Here is a 14,433-nt window from a genome sequence, read left to right as displayed (position 1 = left end):
CTTATGCTAGGGTCGCCAGTACAGTATTTGTACATTGATATCATATCCCCCCTCAATCATCTCTTCTCCAGAGAGAATAGGTTCAGTGCTTGTAGTCTTTCCTCATAGCTGATGTCCTCCATTCCCCTAATTATTTTTGTTGCCCTTCTCTGGACTCTCTCCAGTTCCAGCACATCCTTCCTGAGGACCGGTGCCCAGAACTGGACAGCATACTCCAGATGTGGCCGGACCAGAGTCTTGTAAAGTGGGAGAATAATCTCTTTATTTCTGGAGTGAATCCCCTTTTTTATACATCCCAGTATTCTGTTGGCTTTGCTTGCAGCGGCTTGGCATTGCATGCCACTGCCAAGCCTCTTGTCTACCAGTACCCCCAGGTCCTTTTCCATCCTAGACTCACCCAGAGGTTCCCCCCCCCCCTAGTGAGTAGCTTGCTTTCTGGTTTCTGGCCCCCAAGTGCATTACTTTACATTTTTCAACATTAAACCTCATCTGCCATGTAGTTGCCCACCCCGTTATTTTGTTCAGGTCCGCTTGTAAGGTTTCCACATCCCGCATAGAAGATATTGGCAAGCTTAGTTTAGTATCATCCGCAAATACTGAGATTGTACTAGATATCCCCTCCTCTAGATCATTTATGAATAAATTAAACAGGATTGGTCCCAGGACCGAACCCTTGGGGACCCCACTTTCCACACCCGCCCAATCCGAGTACTCCCCATTAATCATCACCCTCTGGACTCTCCCCTGGAGCCAGTTCTCTATCCAGGTACTCACCTTATGGTCCATACCTACCTTCCTTAGTTTGTACAGTAAGCGTTTGTGGGGAACGGTGTCAAAAGCCTTTGCAAAGTCCAGATACACCACATCCACAGGCTTACCTTTATCTAGGTGGCAGCTCACTTCATCATAGAAGGTTTATAGATTGGTTTGGCAAGAATGATTTTTCATGAATCCATGCTGATTACTACTAATAACACCATTTTCATTACTAAAGTCTTGTATGTGGTCCTTTAACATCCCCTCCAAAATCTTGCAGACTACAGATGTTAGGCTGACCGGCCTATAGTTACCCGGGATACACCTCGGCCCCTTTTTAAATATTGATACCACGTTGGCTTTTTTCCAATCAGCTGGCACCATACCGTCTGTAAACTATCCTTAAAGATCAAGAATAATGGTCTGGCAATCACCTGGCTGAGCTCTTTAAGAACCCTCGGGTGCAAGCCATCCGGTCCCGGTGATTTATTTATGTTAAGTTTCTCTAGTTTAGTTTTAAGTCTATCTTCTGTTAGCCATGGCAGCACTTCCTGAGGTGTGTTTAGTTCGGCCTTACAAGCTAGGTTAGTGTAGCCCCCCGATTCTTTTGTGAAGACTGAAGAGAAGAAATTATTTAACACTTCCGCCTTTTCTCTGTCCTCAGTGGCCATATTTCCTTTGTCATCTTTTATGGGGCCAATGTGTTCTGGCCTCGCTTTCTTACTGTTTATATACTTAAAGAACTTCTTGGGGTTCTTTTTACTCTCCTCCGCTATATGTCTCTCGTGTTCTATTTTAGCCGCCCTGATTGCGTTTTTACATTTCTTATTACACTGTTTGTAATGCTTAAATGCTGCCAATGATCCCTCAGTCTTGTATTTTTTGAAGGCCTTTTCTTTAGCACTAATATGCATTTTTATGTTGGAGTTTAGCCACCCAGGGTTTAGTTTCCCTTTTTTAAATTTATTTCCCTTTGGAATGCACTGGTCAATCCCCTTGTTAAGTATGCTCTTGAAGCACTCCCATTTTTCCTCTGTGTTCTTTGTTCCCAGGGTTCTATCCCAATTGATATTTTCTAGCAGCAAGCGCAGTTTTGGGAAATTGGCTCTTTTGAAATTCAGCGTCCCTATATTACCCCGCTTCCTATAACTGTAATTAATACTGAAACGTATTGACCTATGGTCACTGTTTCCTAAGTTGCCCCGTATTTCTATATCCATGAGCAGGTCTGTATTGTTGGTAATCAGTAGGTCAAGTACCACATTGTTTCTTGGCGGTGCATTCACCATCTGACCCATGAAATTATCCTGCAAAACATTTAGGAACTGCCTAGCCTTGGCTGAGTGTGCGGTTCCTTCTGCTCAGTCTATATCAGGATAATTAAAGTCCCCCATTATAATGACATTTCCCATCCTTGCTGCCAATCCTATCTGTAAAATGAGGTCCACCTCCCCCTCCTCCCTCTGGTTGGGGGGCCTATAGCATACGCCCAATATTACCTTCCCCACTGTGCCTTCCCTTTGAAGCTCTACCCATAGGGATTCTGCCTCGTCCTTAGCTCCATTATTAATATCATCCCTCATATTTATCTGTATACTGTTCTTAATATACAGACATACCCCTCCCCCTGTCCTGGGATATTTCCCGTCAGTTCTGGTGGCCATCTCTCCTCACTGATGTTGCTGTGTATGTGGCTGCTTGTTTGGTCTGTGCCCAGAACAAATTTTCTCAGCACCTTCCCTTGGGTCTACTGCATCCCATTCCCAATGGGGAGCGTCCCTGGTCTCACCTGGCCATGGATTTTGTGGAATGTCCCACGTCTCGAGGTTACACGGTTATCCTCATGGGTGTCGACAGGTTCTCCAAAATGGACCACTGTGTTCCATTTAAGCGGCTGCCTACCGCTCAGGAGCTTGCCTCGGTGTTTGCCAGAGAGGTCTTCCATTTACATGGGTTGCCTAACGAGATTGTCTCGGACCGTGGGAGCCAGTTTGTCTCTAGGTTCTGGTGCGTCTTTTGCTCCCAGTTCGGTATTCGACTCTCCTATTCCTCGGCCTACCACCCGCAGTCCAATGGTGCCGCTGAGCATTCCAATAAAGCTCTGGTGCCATTTTTCCACTACTATATCTCTGACCATCAGGATAATTGGGTTGATCTGCTACCCTGGGCAGAGTTTGCCAGGAACTCTGCCATCAACTCGTCTTCCGGAATGTCTCCATTTATGGCCAATTATGGGTTCCAACCCACTACGTTGCCTGAGTCGTTCTTGCCACAGGACATCCCAGCTGTGGAGGATCATCTTCATGCCCTCGGTTCCTCTTGGGTGCAGATTCAAGAGTCTTTATGAGTCTCTGCACAGCGTCAGAAGCTCCAGGCAGACCGCAGACGTTTATCTGCTCCTTTATACCAGGTCGGGGAGAGGGTGTGGTTGTCGACCAGTAATCTCAACCTCAGGGTGCCCACTCCAAAACTGGCATCCAGTTTTGTTGGGCCCTTTCCATCCTCCATAAGGTGAACCCAGTGGCCTATGTTCTTGGTCTTCCCCCTGGCATGCATATCTCCAATGTCTTTTATGTGTCACTTTTGAAGCCACTGGTTTGCAATCGCTATACTTCTTCACTTCCTTGCCCTCATCCCATTCCTGTGGGCAATCGTGAGGAGTATGAGGTTAGCAGCATCTTGGATTCTCGTCTGTTCGAAGGTCAGGTTCAATACCTGGTGCACTGGAAGGGTTATGGTCCTAAAGAGCGCTCCTGGGTTCCCTCCGTCCGTTTTTTAATCCGCGAAGGAGGGGCCGTTGAGTGGAGGGTACTGTCAAGGTCTTTCTTTGCCCTCCCTTTGGCAGTCATCTTGGACATGTGCAGACTGCTGCCTCTTATAACATCTGATTGCATCATCACTTGCCTGCTGCCTGGATGTTGCACAGTGATGATGCTGCACACCTGGCTATATCTATCACCTGATGGGTTGCAGTCCTTGCCCTTGCCTTTGTGCACCAAAGTGCATCTCTGCTAGCAGTCCTCTGTTCTTCATGTTCCTCCATGTATGACGTTTATGACCTTTATTTTTACCTGCATCCCCATGTGGTCTGGTTTCCTGGCACCCTGATACTTGGTGCTTGGCTTCTTATCCATGCAGTGCTGACAGATAAGGTAGGGAGACAGTCTTTAGCACTATGTAATTTGTGTTATCTGTAAGCAGTGGGGGAATTAAAGGAAGGTAAATATAAGCTATTGGCAGAGCTACCATTAAAGTGAACTTGCATGGACAATGTTTGATGGTGTACATTCATGCTACATAATGTATATTCTATATCATAATGTTTGCGTATTATTTATTACAGATTATTGATACTCAGGGGAGTTACAGTTTCCTAGTTTGTGGTATCAGCCTCTCCACATTGGCCTTTACTCTGTATATTGTGCTGTTAGTGCTTGATAACATGCATCCAAGGGAATCAAAAGGTAAGGACACCAGTTTGTGCACTAATAGGGCACACACGTTTCTTGTATTGTATTTCATACAAAGTAGATTCATGGCGGCATCTGTATATCTGTCTTTGATATGCTCAAAAGTCATCATTTTTAATATGCTCTGGGAGACAGTTGTGTTGTGACAGTTGTGTTTTTAACGATGTACATATTGTCCTAGTTCACTGTATTTACAGCATTTGCACTGCTTCCAGAAAACAGCCATTCATTTATGCCTACTTGATACTTTTTTTTTGGTATGAGAATGGAGCTGACAATGAAAGTGGCCGCAGCATTTGGCCAATAAAACAAGATAAGAGCATTTTTTACAATAGTATTATTTAAGGTTGAACTGGTGGTACTGAGTCTAGTGGTAAGCAATACACAATACATGTTGCATGGATGGCAGTTGATCTACCATTTAGTAAGTCAAGGAAGGCCTCTGCACCATTGGTGCATGTAAAAGCATTATTATAATACCATAGAAAATATATTGAATAAACCCCATTCAAGTTGGACAGGATATCACTATCTTTTTAAAATGATGCACTTACCGGTACATATCATCAGTCCTATTTTTTTTTTTTTTTTTAAATCAGGCAAAAACTTTATTAAAGATGTCAAACAAAACATCAACACACAAAAAAAAAAAAAAAGAACAGAAATACAGAGTCCAGAATACGTACAATACTCAAGTGCATGAAAAAGCCCGCAGTAATAGCATACATGTTTACCAACATAAATCCCCATATGCGACAGGAAAATATACAATAGTCCGACCCAGCTGCCCCGCACCCCCACCAGATACAACAACCATAAGCAGAGCAGACATTGATCTCTCGTGTAACAATGGTCCCCGGGCCTCACCTCACCCCCGCCAGAAGATTGTTCAGGACCAACTCCACCGGGGCAAGCCCCGGCACAGCCAGCCAAGGAACCCACAGGCGGTCAAATTTGCCCACGCTGCCCCTATGTTGATATATATACTTCTCTAATCTAAGTGTGTCACCCATAGCCGCAACCCATTCCTTAACCAGTGGGGCTCTTGGTGAAATCCATCGCCTCAGTATCAATTTCCTTGCCTGAAACAGAGCTCGCCCGATGGCCTGCAGGGCCAGCTCCGGGGCCTGAACTCCACCAAGAACACCCAACAGACAAACCTTAGGGTCCTCCGGTATCGTAACCCCGAAGGCCCCCGAGAGCGTAGAGAGTACTCCCTTCCAATAGACATGAAGTTTGGGGCAGCGCCAAAGAAGATGCATTAAGTCTCCGTGGTCCCGCATACATCGACCACAAGTGGGAGAATCTCTCCTCCCCATCCTGAACAGCCGGGCTGGTGTGTAATGAGTCCTGTACAAAATGTAGAGTTGAGACAATCTCTGAGCCACATTCAGAGAGCTCAGCTGCACAGCCTGTAGAGCCTCCTCCCATTGTTCATCCTCAAATACCCCCACATCCGCCTCCCACCGGGGAACCACTCGAAGGGGGTGCCGATCCATGAAGGAGCTCATTAGGAGGGAATAGCAATGGGAAATAAACCCCTTAAAATCAGAAACCGTAGACATAAAGTGAAATATCGGGGCGGGAAAGCGAGTCCAAAGATCATCCCCCCCTGGGCCTTAACGGCATGCGCCAACTGTACATAATAAAAGTGCATGGACTTGGGGAGACGAAATTCCTCCCGAAGTGCAGCAAAAGATCTGAGCACCCCACCGTTGAATATATGGGTCATATGAGAGATGCCATGTCCCAGCCACTTAGCCCGTACGGCAATCCAGCCAGCTCCGGGTATCTGGCATTCTTCCAGATAGGGCTATAGTCTGTATATCCCAATACCTGCTGCAGCTGACGAGCCTTGTTCCAGGTCTTTTGCATAAGGACATAGGTTGGATAGTGCTTACTAGACTTCCCGAATCGCAAGGATTCCAATTGGGCCGCCATTTCTCCATCAGTCCTATTTTTTACTTTGAATCAATAAGCCTGAAGTCTCCTAGCCTGTCAAACACTATTCTACCTTCCATTCATTTAAAAAGGTCAGACCAACGAATGCTAATTTTTTTTTGTTTCCTCTAGGTCATTGAACATTGCTCACAATCTACAGTATTAAAATACTCAGGAGAAATGGACCTAAAATTTTAGTTGGCAGTACTAAATTATCTTAATATATAGCAACACATTTTTTCAATAAAGCTTTTATTTAGTCATCATTAGAGGCCCTTAACTTCAAGCAAATAATGAAGCCTAGACTGGGAGGAGACTGATGTCATTGTCTGCTACATACAGATGAAGGCATTTCCTTTCACACATGCAGAATGTTTATGTAATCAATTCAGCCACATTTAAAAAAAAAAAAAATGGATGAAGTTTACATCAGTTTTTTACATCAATACTAATGCAACAACAGATGCGAAAATGGACTGTTTGTCCATTTACATCCTTTTTTTGTCTGTTCCGTTTTTTTTCACAGAACAAAACTAGGTCTTTGATTAGTTTCAAAAAATGGATGCTGACAAATGCTGATGTAATCTGATGTAAATGGATGATCATCCGTTTACATCTGTTTTTCCAAAGAGATGCATTGTGTCCCTTTTTTCATCTGTCAACAGATGGATGAAAAATGGACAAACGGCCTGCATGTGTTAAAGGTTAGTCTTTTCTCCCTAGTGATTTAGAGATAATAGCAACGGAAGCATAATAGAATAATATCAATGTGAAAGGCAGCAGCAGCTGGCCTATGTGAGAAAAAACATCAAGTCTACTGCTCAGACAACAGAATTCATACGATTGTGTCATCCTTGAACCAACATCATAAATCTAAGAAATAGATGGCACCAAAAATGGCACCAGCTCTCAAGGGGGAGAAAATAACATGAAAGCATTGTTTTTACTACCTGTAATCGTTACACTTACAGAATAATTAGTATACTTGCACTTAACATGAAAGAAAAGTCCATCCTCAACAGAAAAATCTAATTTCACTACACTGGCTTCTGCTTCACACAAGGGCCTCACAATAAACAATCTTTTTTTTTACTGACCAAACCTCCTTAAGTCAGTGTTTTGTATGGGTTGAAGACAGGACCTGCACTAGAGAATAAAAACATCTTCCAGATGCATGCAGTAAGCAGAGAATGGGGGCTACCATTATTGGTAGCCCTGAGCCAAAAGAAACATTTTGTTAGATGGAAACTATAATGGTCAGTTATTTTTTACGTTTATAGGTTTTCAAACATATTTTTTATATATGTCTATCACTTTTTCTTTCAAAAATAAACATTTTAACCACTTAAGCCCCGGAAGATTTTACCCCCTTCCTGACCAGGGCCTATTTTGCGATTCGGCACTGCATGACTTTAACGGACAATTGCGCGGTCGTGCGACGCTGTACCTAAACTAATTTGACGTCCTTTTTTTCCCACAAACAGAGCTTTCTTTTGGTGGTATTCGATCACCTGTGCGATTTTTTGATCATGCGCTATAAACAAAAAAAAGAGCGTCAATTTTGCAAAAATAACAAAAGCAAAAGTTATCGCGTTTACTAACAAAGGGAAGGATTTTTGTCATTTTTGTTGTTTTTTTTTTTTAACGAGTAATGGCGGCGATCTGCAATTTTTTTTTGCAGGACTGCGACATTGTGGCCGACAGATCGGACCCTTGACTGACATTTTTGACACTTTTGGGGTTACCAGTGACATTACTGCAGTAATCAGTGCTATACATATGCACTGTTACTGTAAAAATGACACTGGCAGTGAAGGAGTTAACTGTATTGGAGAGGGAGGGGTTAAGTGTGTCCTAGGGGCGTGTTTCTAACTGTGATTGGCTGTGGCTACTAGTGTAAGAACAGAGATCAACGGTCCTACATAGTAGAACCGTCTGATCTCCATTCTTACACAGGGGAGACTGACAGGCGGCTGTGTTTACATTAGCCGCCTGCCTTTCTCCCGCTCTAACGGACGATCGTGAGTGCCCGGTGGACATCAGGTCCGCCGGGCACACGCGCGGGGGGGTCCGTGACCGCGCGGGAGTGGGAGCGCGCCTCCGGCGCTGCGCGCTTGCTCCCTAGAGCCTCACAGGCTAGCGACGTAGCCCTACGTCGCTTTGCCTGTGAGGGGCTAACTGCTGACGTAAATAGTCGTGCGGCGGTCGGCAAGCAGTTAAACATAATAAGGAATTCCCAGTACACTATAGTTTACCTAAAGAGACATCACAGCTGCTTTGACGCAGGCTCTGTTTGACTAAAACCATCAAACAGATGTTGCTGTGATCAGTCATTTACTTTTGTACATACATTTCAACTTGAGCTATTAAGGTCTGTGAACAACAAGCTTTGTACAACAGGTTGTAAAGAAATTGAATTTTGTAGTCCAAACAATGATAATATGTACAAAACAAGTACAAAATGTCCTTGTACAACAGGTTGTAAAGAAATTGAATTTTGTAGTCCAAACAATGATAATATGTACAAAACCAGTACAAAATGTCCTTTAAAACACTCTTTACTCTCCTGAGGTCCTATAGCATACTTACATGTTTTTGTTCCTTAAAAGCAGCCCTTCTGCATTCTATCTCAGTTTTACACCAGCTTTTTAGAGGTAATGAACCCCAATGGTTCTTTTAGAACAAGAAGCTGATTTGGAATAGGCCTGAAAAATTTCTCATGGTTAATGCTCTCAAAGCTTGCACACTTGGCATTCATTTTTTTTAAAAACTCTTTACAGCAGCACAGATATACACTTTTTTATACTTTATTATAAACAACTCCTATATACCTATAGATAGATGGGAGGCAGTGAGCAGGCAAAGAACAATGTTTGAAACAGACACTATTCAAAGCAGGGTTCCAGTCGTTTTCGTGTTTATTAAAAGTCAGCAGCTACACAAGGTGTTCCAAACCAATATAGTGTATATAACACCTTTCTCCTGCACTCAGAGTCCAAGCTCCCTGATCACTCTTCCCACGGGACTCGCATATGGCATCTCGAATGGCTAAGGTCTTGCTGCCCTAAAGGACTGGGGTAGTCCGACAAGTACTGCAAACAAAAAACAAAGAAGGGCGCACCGACCGACCTAGCACATTATCCTCAATGAGGGCTTTATTAAGAAAACATAAAAATGGCTACTCACAAACAAAGGTGTAAATCATTCATGTCAAAACCAAGTTTTTGAGTATCAGGAGCAGTCCATGCGAATGTCCACTGTCCTTATCGGATGCCAGCTGGCACGTTTCGAGGCTTCGCCTCTTCCTCAGAGCCACTGTGTCATGACCAACTCACAAGTTTAAATAGGAGAGTATGGCCCAAGCCTCATCCATGCGGCCTTGGGAACTCCTCCCTCTAGGGTGTGGTTATAATGTTCCTAACCCTTACCACATATATCACCGCCGTCAGCCCCCAACAGGGTTGATTCATAGCATTCATGTAATGCATGTACCATATTCAAATGTACCAAACAAATGACACATGCTAAAAAAGTACAAATAAAAGCAGAGAAACGGAGACCATTTCAGATATTAAAAGACATTTCAAATATTGAAAAACATACATACCCCATATATAAACCCCAAGAGGTGTTGTTGTTAGCCATGTATGGATCACATTAATATTTCTGGAGTTTTGGAGTTAAGTGTAGTTAATAGGAATGGAGGTTTGTAGCAAAGAAAAAGTATCTTTGCTTTCAGGAACATAGAGTTAGCATGGTTGATTTAAAATGCAAGCATGGAATATCCTAAAATAAACACTACACTTTTGCAGTTCTAAGCATCATTTGAAATACTAACATTATATTTTTGCATGTAAAAACACAAGTATATTTATTGAGTATGATACACAGAGAGGAATTTACTGGAACAGCTGGGCATGGCAACTGATCAGCTTCTAGCTTTCATGTTTAACCACTTCAATATTGGGCACTTTCACCCCCTTCCTGCCCAGGCCAATTTTTAACTCTCATGGGAAAACTGCCCAAAAAGTTTAGAAGTGGGTCTATCAGAATGTTTGACCACTCTTCCGGAAGCGCATTTGTGAGGTCAGGCACTGCTGTGGATGAGGTGGCCTGGCCCGCCATTCCAATTCATCCCAAAGGTGTTCTATCAGTTTGAGGACTCTGTGCAGGCCAGTCAAGTTCCTCCACCCCAACTAACTTATAAATGTTACATAGTTACATAGTTAGTCAGGTCATGTCTTTATGGACCTTGCTTTGTGCACTGGTTATTGGATCCAGTCATGTTGGAACAGGTAGGGGCCATCCCCAAACTGTTTGCACAAAGTTAGGAGCATGAAATTGTCGATCACATAAGCAGCACTCAGAACATGAAAGGAGATTTAATTCAAGTAAGGTTATATCGGATTGTCAAAAATAGTTGTTGTTTTTTTTTTACAGGAGTATTACAATGCTTGTTTTATAAAATATTTAAGCGCATGTTGTGACTTTAGATTTTTTTTAATAGCAGTGGTTGCAGCTCTAGTTACCTAAATGTTGTGCAGCAGAGACAGTGCTATAACAGCCATTGCTGTTGTCCTTTCATAAATGCCGTTCTGCACAGCACCGTCGTAAAAAGTGTTTTTTTTTTTTTTTTTTTTTTAAGCAGGCTTTGGATTTCTTGACTTCTTTTTATTTTATTTCTTTCCAAAGCCAAAGAAGTGAACAGTTTCCAAAACTGTGAAATGTATGTCTGATCTCATTACATCTTGCAAACAATCCTCAATTCTCCCTATGTTTTTCAATCAATATTTCAACCCTTTGACCAGGTCTATGTGCTTTATGTATACGATTGTATCTGCAGTTCACTTTAAGCAGCTTGCATTAACAAGATGTACCTGATAAAGTGGCTACTGCATGCATCATTATAAGTAAGTATCAAAGGTTTGCATTGTATGGTTATGGACACCAAAGGCATGTACAGTATACAAGTGCATCATGTGTACACTTCACCTTGCACATTTGCATAAGCCCCACATTTTGTTGGTATAGCTTTGCCTTGTGCCACAAAATCGTACTTTGTATATGTTGGGGATTGGCTTGAACTGGCAAATATTCCAACAAGCTATAGGCTTAGCCAAATTCAATAAGATGGGAATGTGCAGAGTGTAGAGCTGTGCCTCTGAGCATTGATGGTAGGTTGGAAAGCTAACTTTTCAGATATTTGAATTGAATGCCATTCCATCTTAAACTATTGATTGCATTTGCCATGGTAATGCGCAAGGCCCTCAACATATTTTAAATACTTGTGATGCAACATCTACCTAAACTCACTACATTTTTCTTCACAGATACATCATGGAAAACACCAGAACAAGGCAAAGATACAGAACCATATCAACGGTAGAAAAAATGGCATTCTTACATGCACAGACAACAGCTTTTCATGCGCAAAACAAGCATTTCTCTCTTGTGTCAAAATTTTGCAAACCTTGGCTAAATCTTCTGCCATTAAAGCCTAAATATAGCACCCAATACATTGCCATAAACATCACATGTAGGCAATGGTTGGCTATTGCCTTTTTCAGTTCAGGGTCTGTGGTTGTGATGTTGGAGCAGAACTAGAGGGAAACACAGGCATGTGGAGCAAATAGGATCCAAAGGGCTGCACACTTGAAAACTGCATCTACTTTATTGATAATCATTAAAACTCCATATACAGCAACAGTAAACACCTTGGGAGCATGGAAACACAGTCAATGCATTTCACACTACTAATGCCTATTCATGTATTTGGGTGCTGTACCTAGCTTTTAGTGGACGCATGTTGCATGGAGGGCAAATCAACCTAAAATCAGTTTCTGTTTTTAGGTCAATGCTTATTAAAGTCTTACCTACACGTTTCATTTGTTTTTCTTTGTACTTATGGAAACGCAGTAAAGCCGATTGTGCTTATACACCCTAATACCTGAGCGTATCATTTTTAGGGATTTTTCAGGTGGTTTTTGCCGGTGTTTGGAGGCAGGCATTGACATCTGACCAAAAACGCTTGTAATCTGCCAAAAAAAAAAGCGAATGTACTTTTTTGAGCTTCAGGGGACAAAACGATCATATGTGAACAGGGGCCGTTGAAATGAATGGGATTTTTCTTGTTGGGCATTTTGGAACTTCAGAGATGAATGTTTCATGAGCTAAAAAAAAAGCTCAGGTGTCAACTGGTGTGAAACAATATCACACAACTCTTTCCAGTTCTGTTTCATTACCCAACCTAGTCTTGTTCCATAAGTTCACTTTTAACATCTTTTTCTCTGATCGTCCAGTGATGGTTAATAAATTTGATCCATAAAAGAGAAAGCATTGGCTAGTGCAAAACCTATATATAATAAAGTAATAAAATATCTATAACCTAGTAAAGGAGCCAAAGCACGACTTTTGAGTCAAAACATATTGGTACATTCATTCAGTACTATGGTACAGTATGACTTTCTTATAATTACTTTAATAAGAATTTATTCTCTGATTGCTAAAAAACCCAAGTTCACACTTCACACAGATCTTGCTTCTTCTAGGAAGATAAACATTCCAGGACCAAGAATAATTTTGGGAGGTGATGCTGTCAGCAAAACCTTGTTAAACTATATTGCAGCGGTGTGCGAGTGGCATCCTTTTGATCTCATGTAGTGGATCTGAGCTGGGTTCAATTGCGACTTGCTTGCATCCACAGAGATGATCAAAAAGAAGGATTGTGAAGGTGGGAACATACCATCAGTCACCAACATCAGGATCTATTACCTATAATAACTTGCATAGTACCACTGGAGTGGTAGAACGTCAACTAGGTGTCCATAAAAGGATCAAAGTCTTTACCAAATACCTACAGACAGATTAATTTAACTTCTATGGTTGGGAAGACACCTGGAGAGTAAAAGACCAAGACAAGTTTTTTTCCTAGAAAACAATATTTTTGGCAATAGACAGCATGGATTCACAAAAGACAGAATTTGTCAAACAAATCTAATTTCTCTTTATGAAGAGGTAAGCAAAAAAAAGAGTAGTTATGGATATAATATACTTGGATTTTGCAAAAACATTTGACACAGTTCCCCACACACTGCTAACGGATAAGTTAAAGTCTACAGACTTAGAAAATCCTGTATAAATGTCTCTGAATACTCAACATTAGAGGGGGCTTCACAGGGAATAAAGGGGCTCCAGAAAGGGCTCTCATATGAACCCAGCACAGATAAGCAATGAGAAAAAAGTCACATAGTTACATAGTTGGTAGGGTTTAATAAAGGCCTTGGTTTATCCAGTGTGTGTGCTTATGTCACTAACATTTTCAATATCGCTGTACATAGAAGTCCATCTATTTTTCTAGGAATAGAAAAAAAAAGTAAATAGAAAACTTTTATATACACAATCCTATACCCGCAGTTATCCAGAGGATGGCAAAAAAAAAAAACCCTCAATGATGCATGGTCCAAATGCATGAGTAAATTCGAGCAGAGAAAGAAAAATTCCTTCCTGATCCTGCAGGAGGCTATTGGATATTCCCTTGATCAACTACCCCTGCTGTTATTACCTGTAATTGTTAGTGTCCAGTTATATAATGAGGATGGTATAGACATAGCCCCAAATGATCCACAATGGCTCAAAAGTGATATGGTCCAGAAATATTTAAACAGAATAAGGGTGGATAAAGCGCCTGGACCAGATGGCATCCACCCACACACCCTAAAAGAATTGAGCGCTGGGATTTCAAAGCCTTTGTTTCTAATTTTTAGGGACTCGTTAAGGACTGGAATAGTACCACTGGATTGGCGTAGGGCCAATGTGGTGCCTATATTTAAAAAGGATCAGTCTTTGCCAAGTAACTATAGATCTGTTAGTTTAACTTCTATAGTCGGGAAGATACTGGAGAGTTTAATAAAAGGCAACATAGATGAGTTCTTGCTGGAAAAAAATATTTTAAGCAACAGACAGCATGGATTCATGAAAGACAGAAGTTGTCAAACAAACCTGATTTCTTTTTATGAGGAGGTAAGTAAAACCTTGGACAGAGGGGTGGCTGTGGACATAGTATACTTGGATTTTGCAAAAGCGTTTGACACAGTTCCCCACACACGGCTAATGGGCTTCGTGTGCCCTGTGATTGTCCTCACTGGGTCATGTGCGGTAGGCGGGGCTGGCATGTTACTGGAGTCTCGCCTCTCTGCCTGGCACCTGCTGTGTCTCCTCTGCTGCGGAACCGGATCACCTCGTTGTGACAGTCTAGCAGAGGCAGAGC

At 42.1% G+C, this 14,433-nt stretch overlaps 1 protein-coding gene across 1 annotated transcript in view; it reads left to right on the top strand.

The window, feature by feature from the left end:
* MFSD4A (major facilitator superfamily domain containing 4A) overlaps positions 1–11,683 on the top strand; it is a 251,529-nt gene extending 239,846 nt beyond the window's left edge. Inside the window, exons 9-10 of the mRNA XM_082245559.1 lie at positions 4,100–4,220; positions 11,498–11,683. Of these exons, the coding sequence (XP_082101685.1) occupies positions 4,100–4,220; positions 11,498–11,553 (177 nt within the window). The 3' untranslated portion in view covers positions 11,554–11,683. The remainder of the gene's footprint in view (positions 1–4,099; positions 4,221–11,497) is intronic.
* The last annotated feature ends 2,750 nt before the right edge of the window (positions 11,684–14,433 follow it).

Source organism: Pelophylax lessonae (genome assembly GCF_965119305.1).
Source record: "Pelophylax lessonae genome assembly, chromosome: 2".
NCBI lineage: Eukaryota > Metazoa > Chordata > Amphibia > Anura > Ranidae > Pelophylax > Pelophylax lessonae.
The sequence above is the reverse complement of the archived record's forward strand: the minus strand, read 5'-3'. Positions and strand labels throughout refer to the sequence as shown.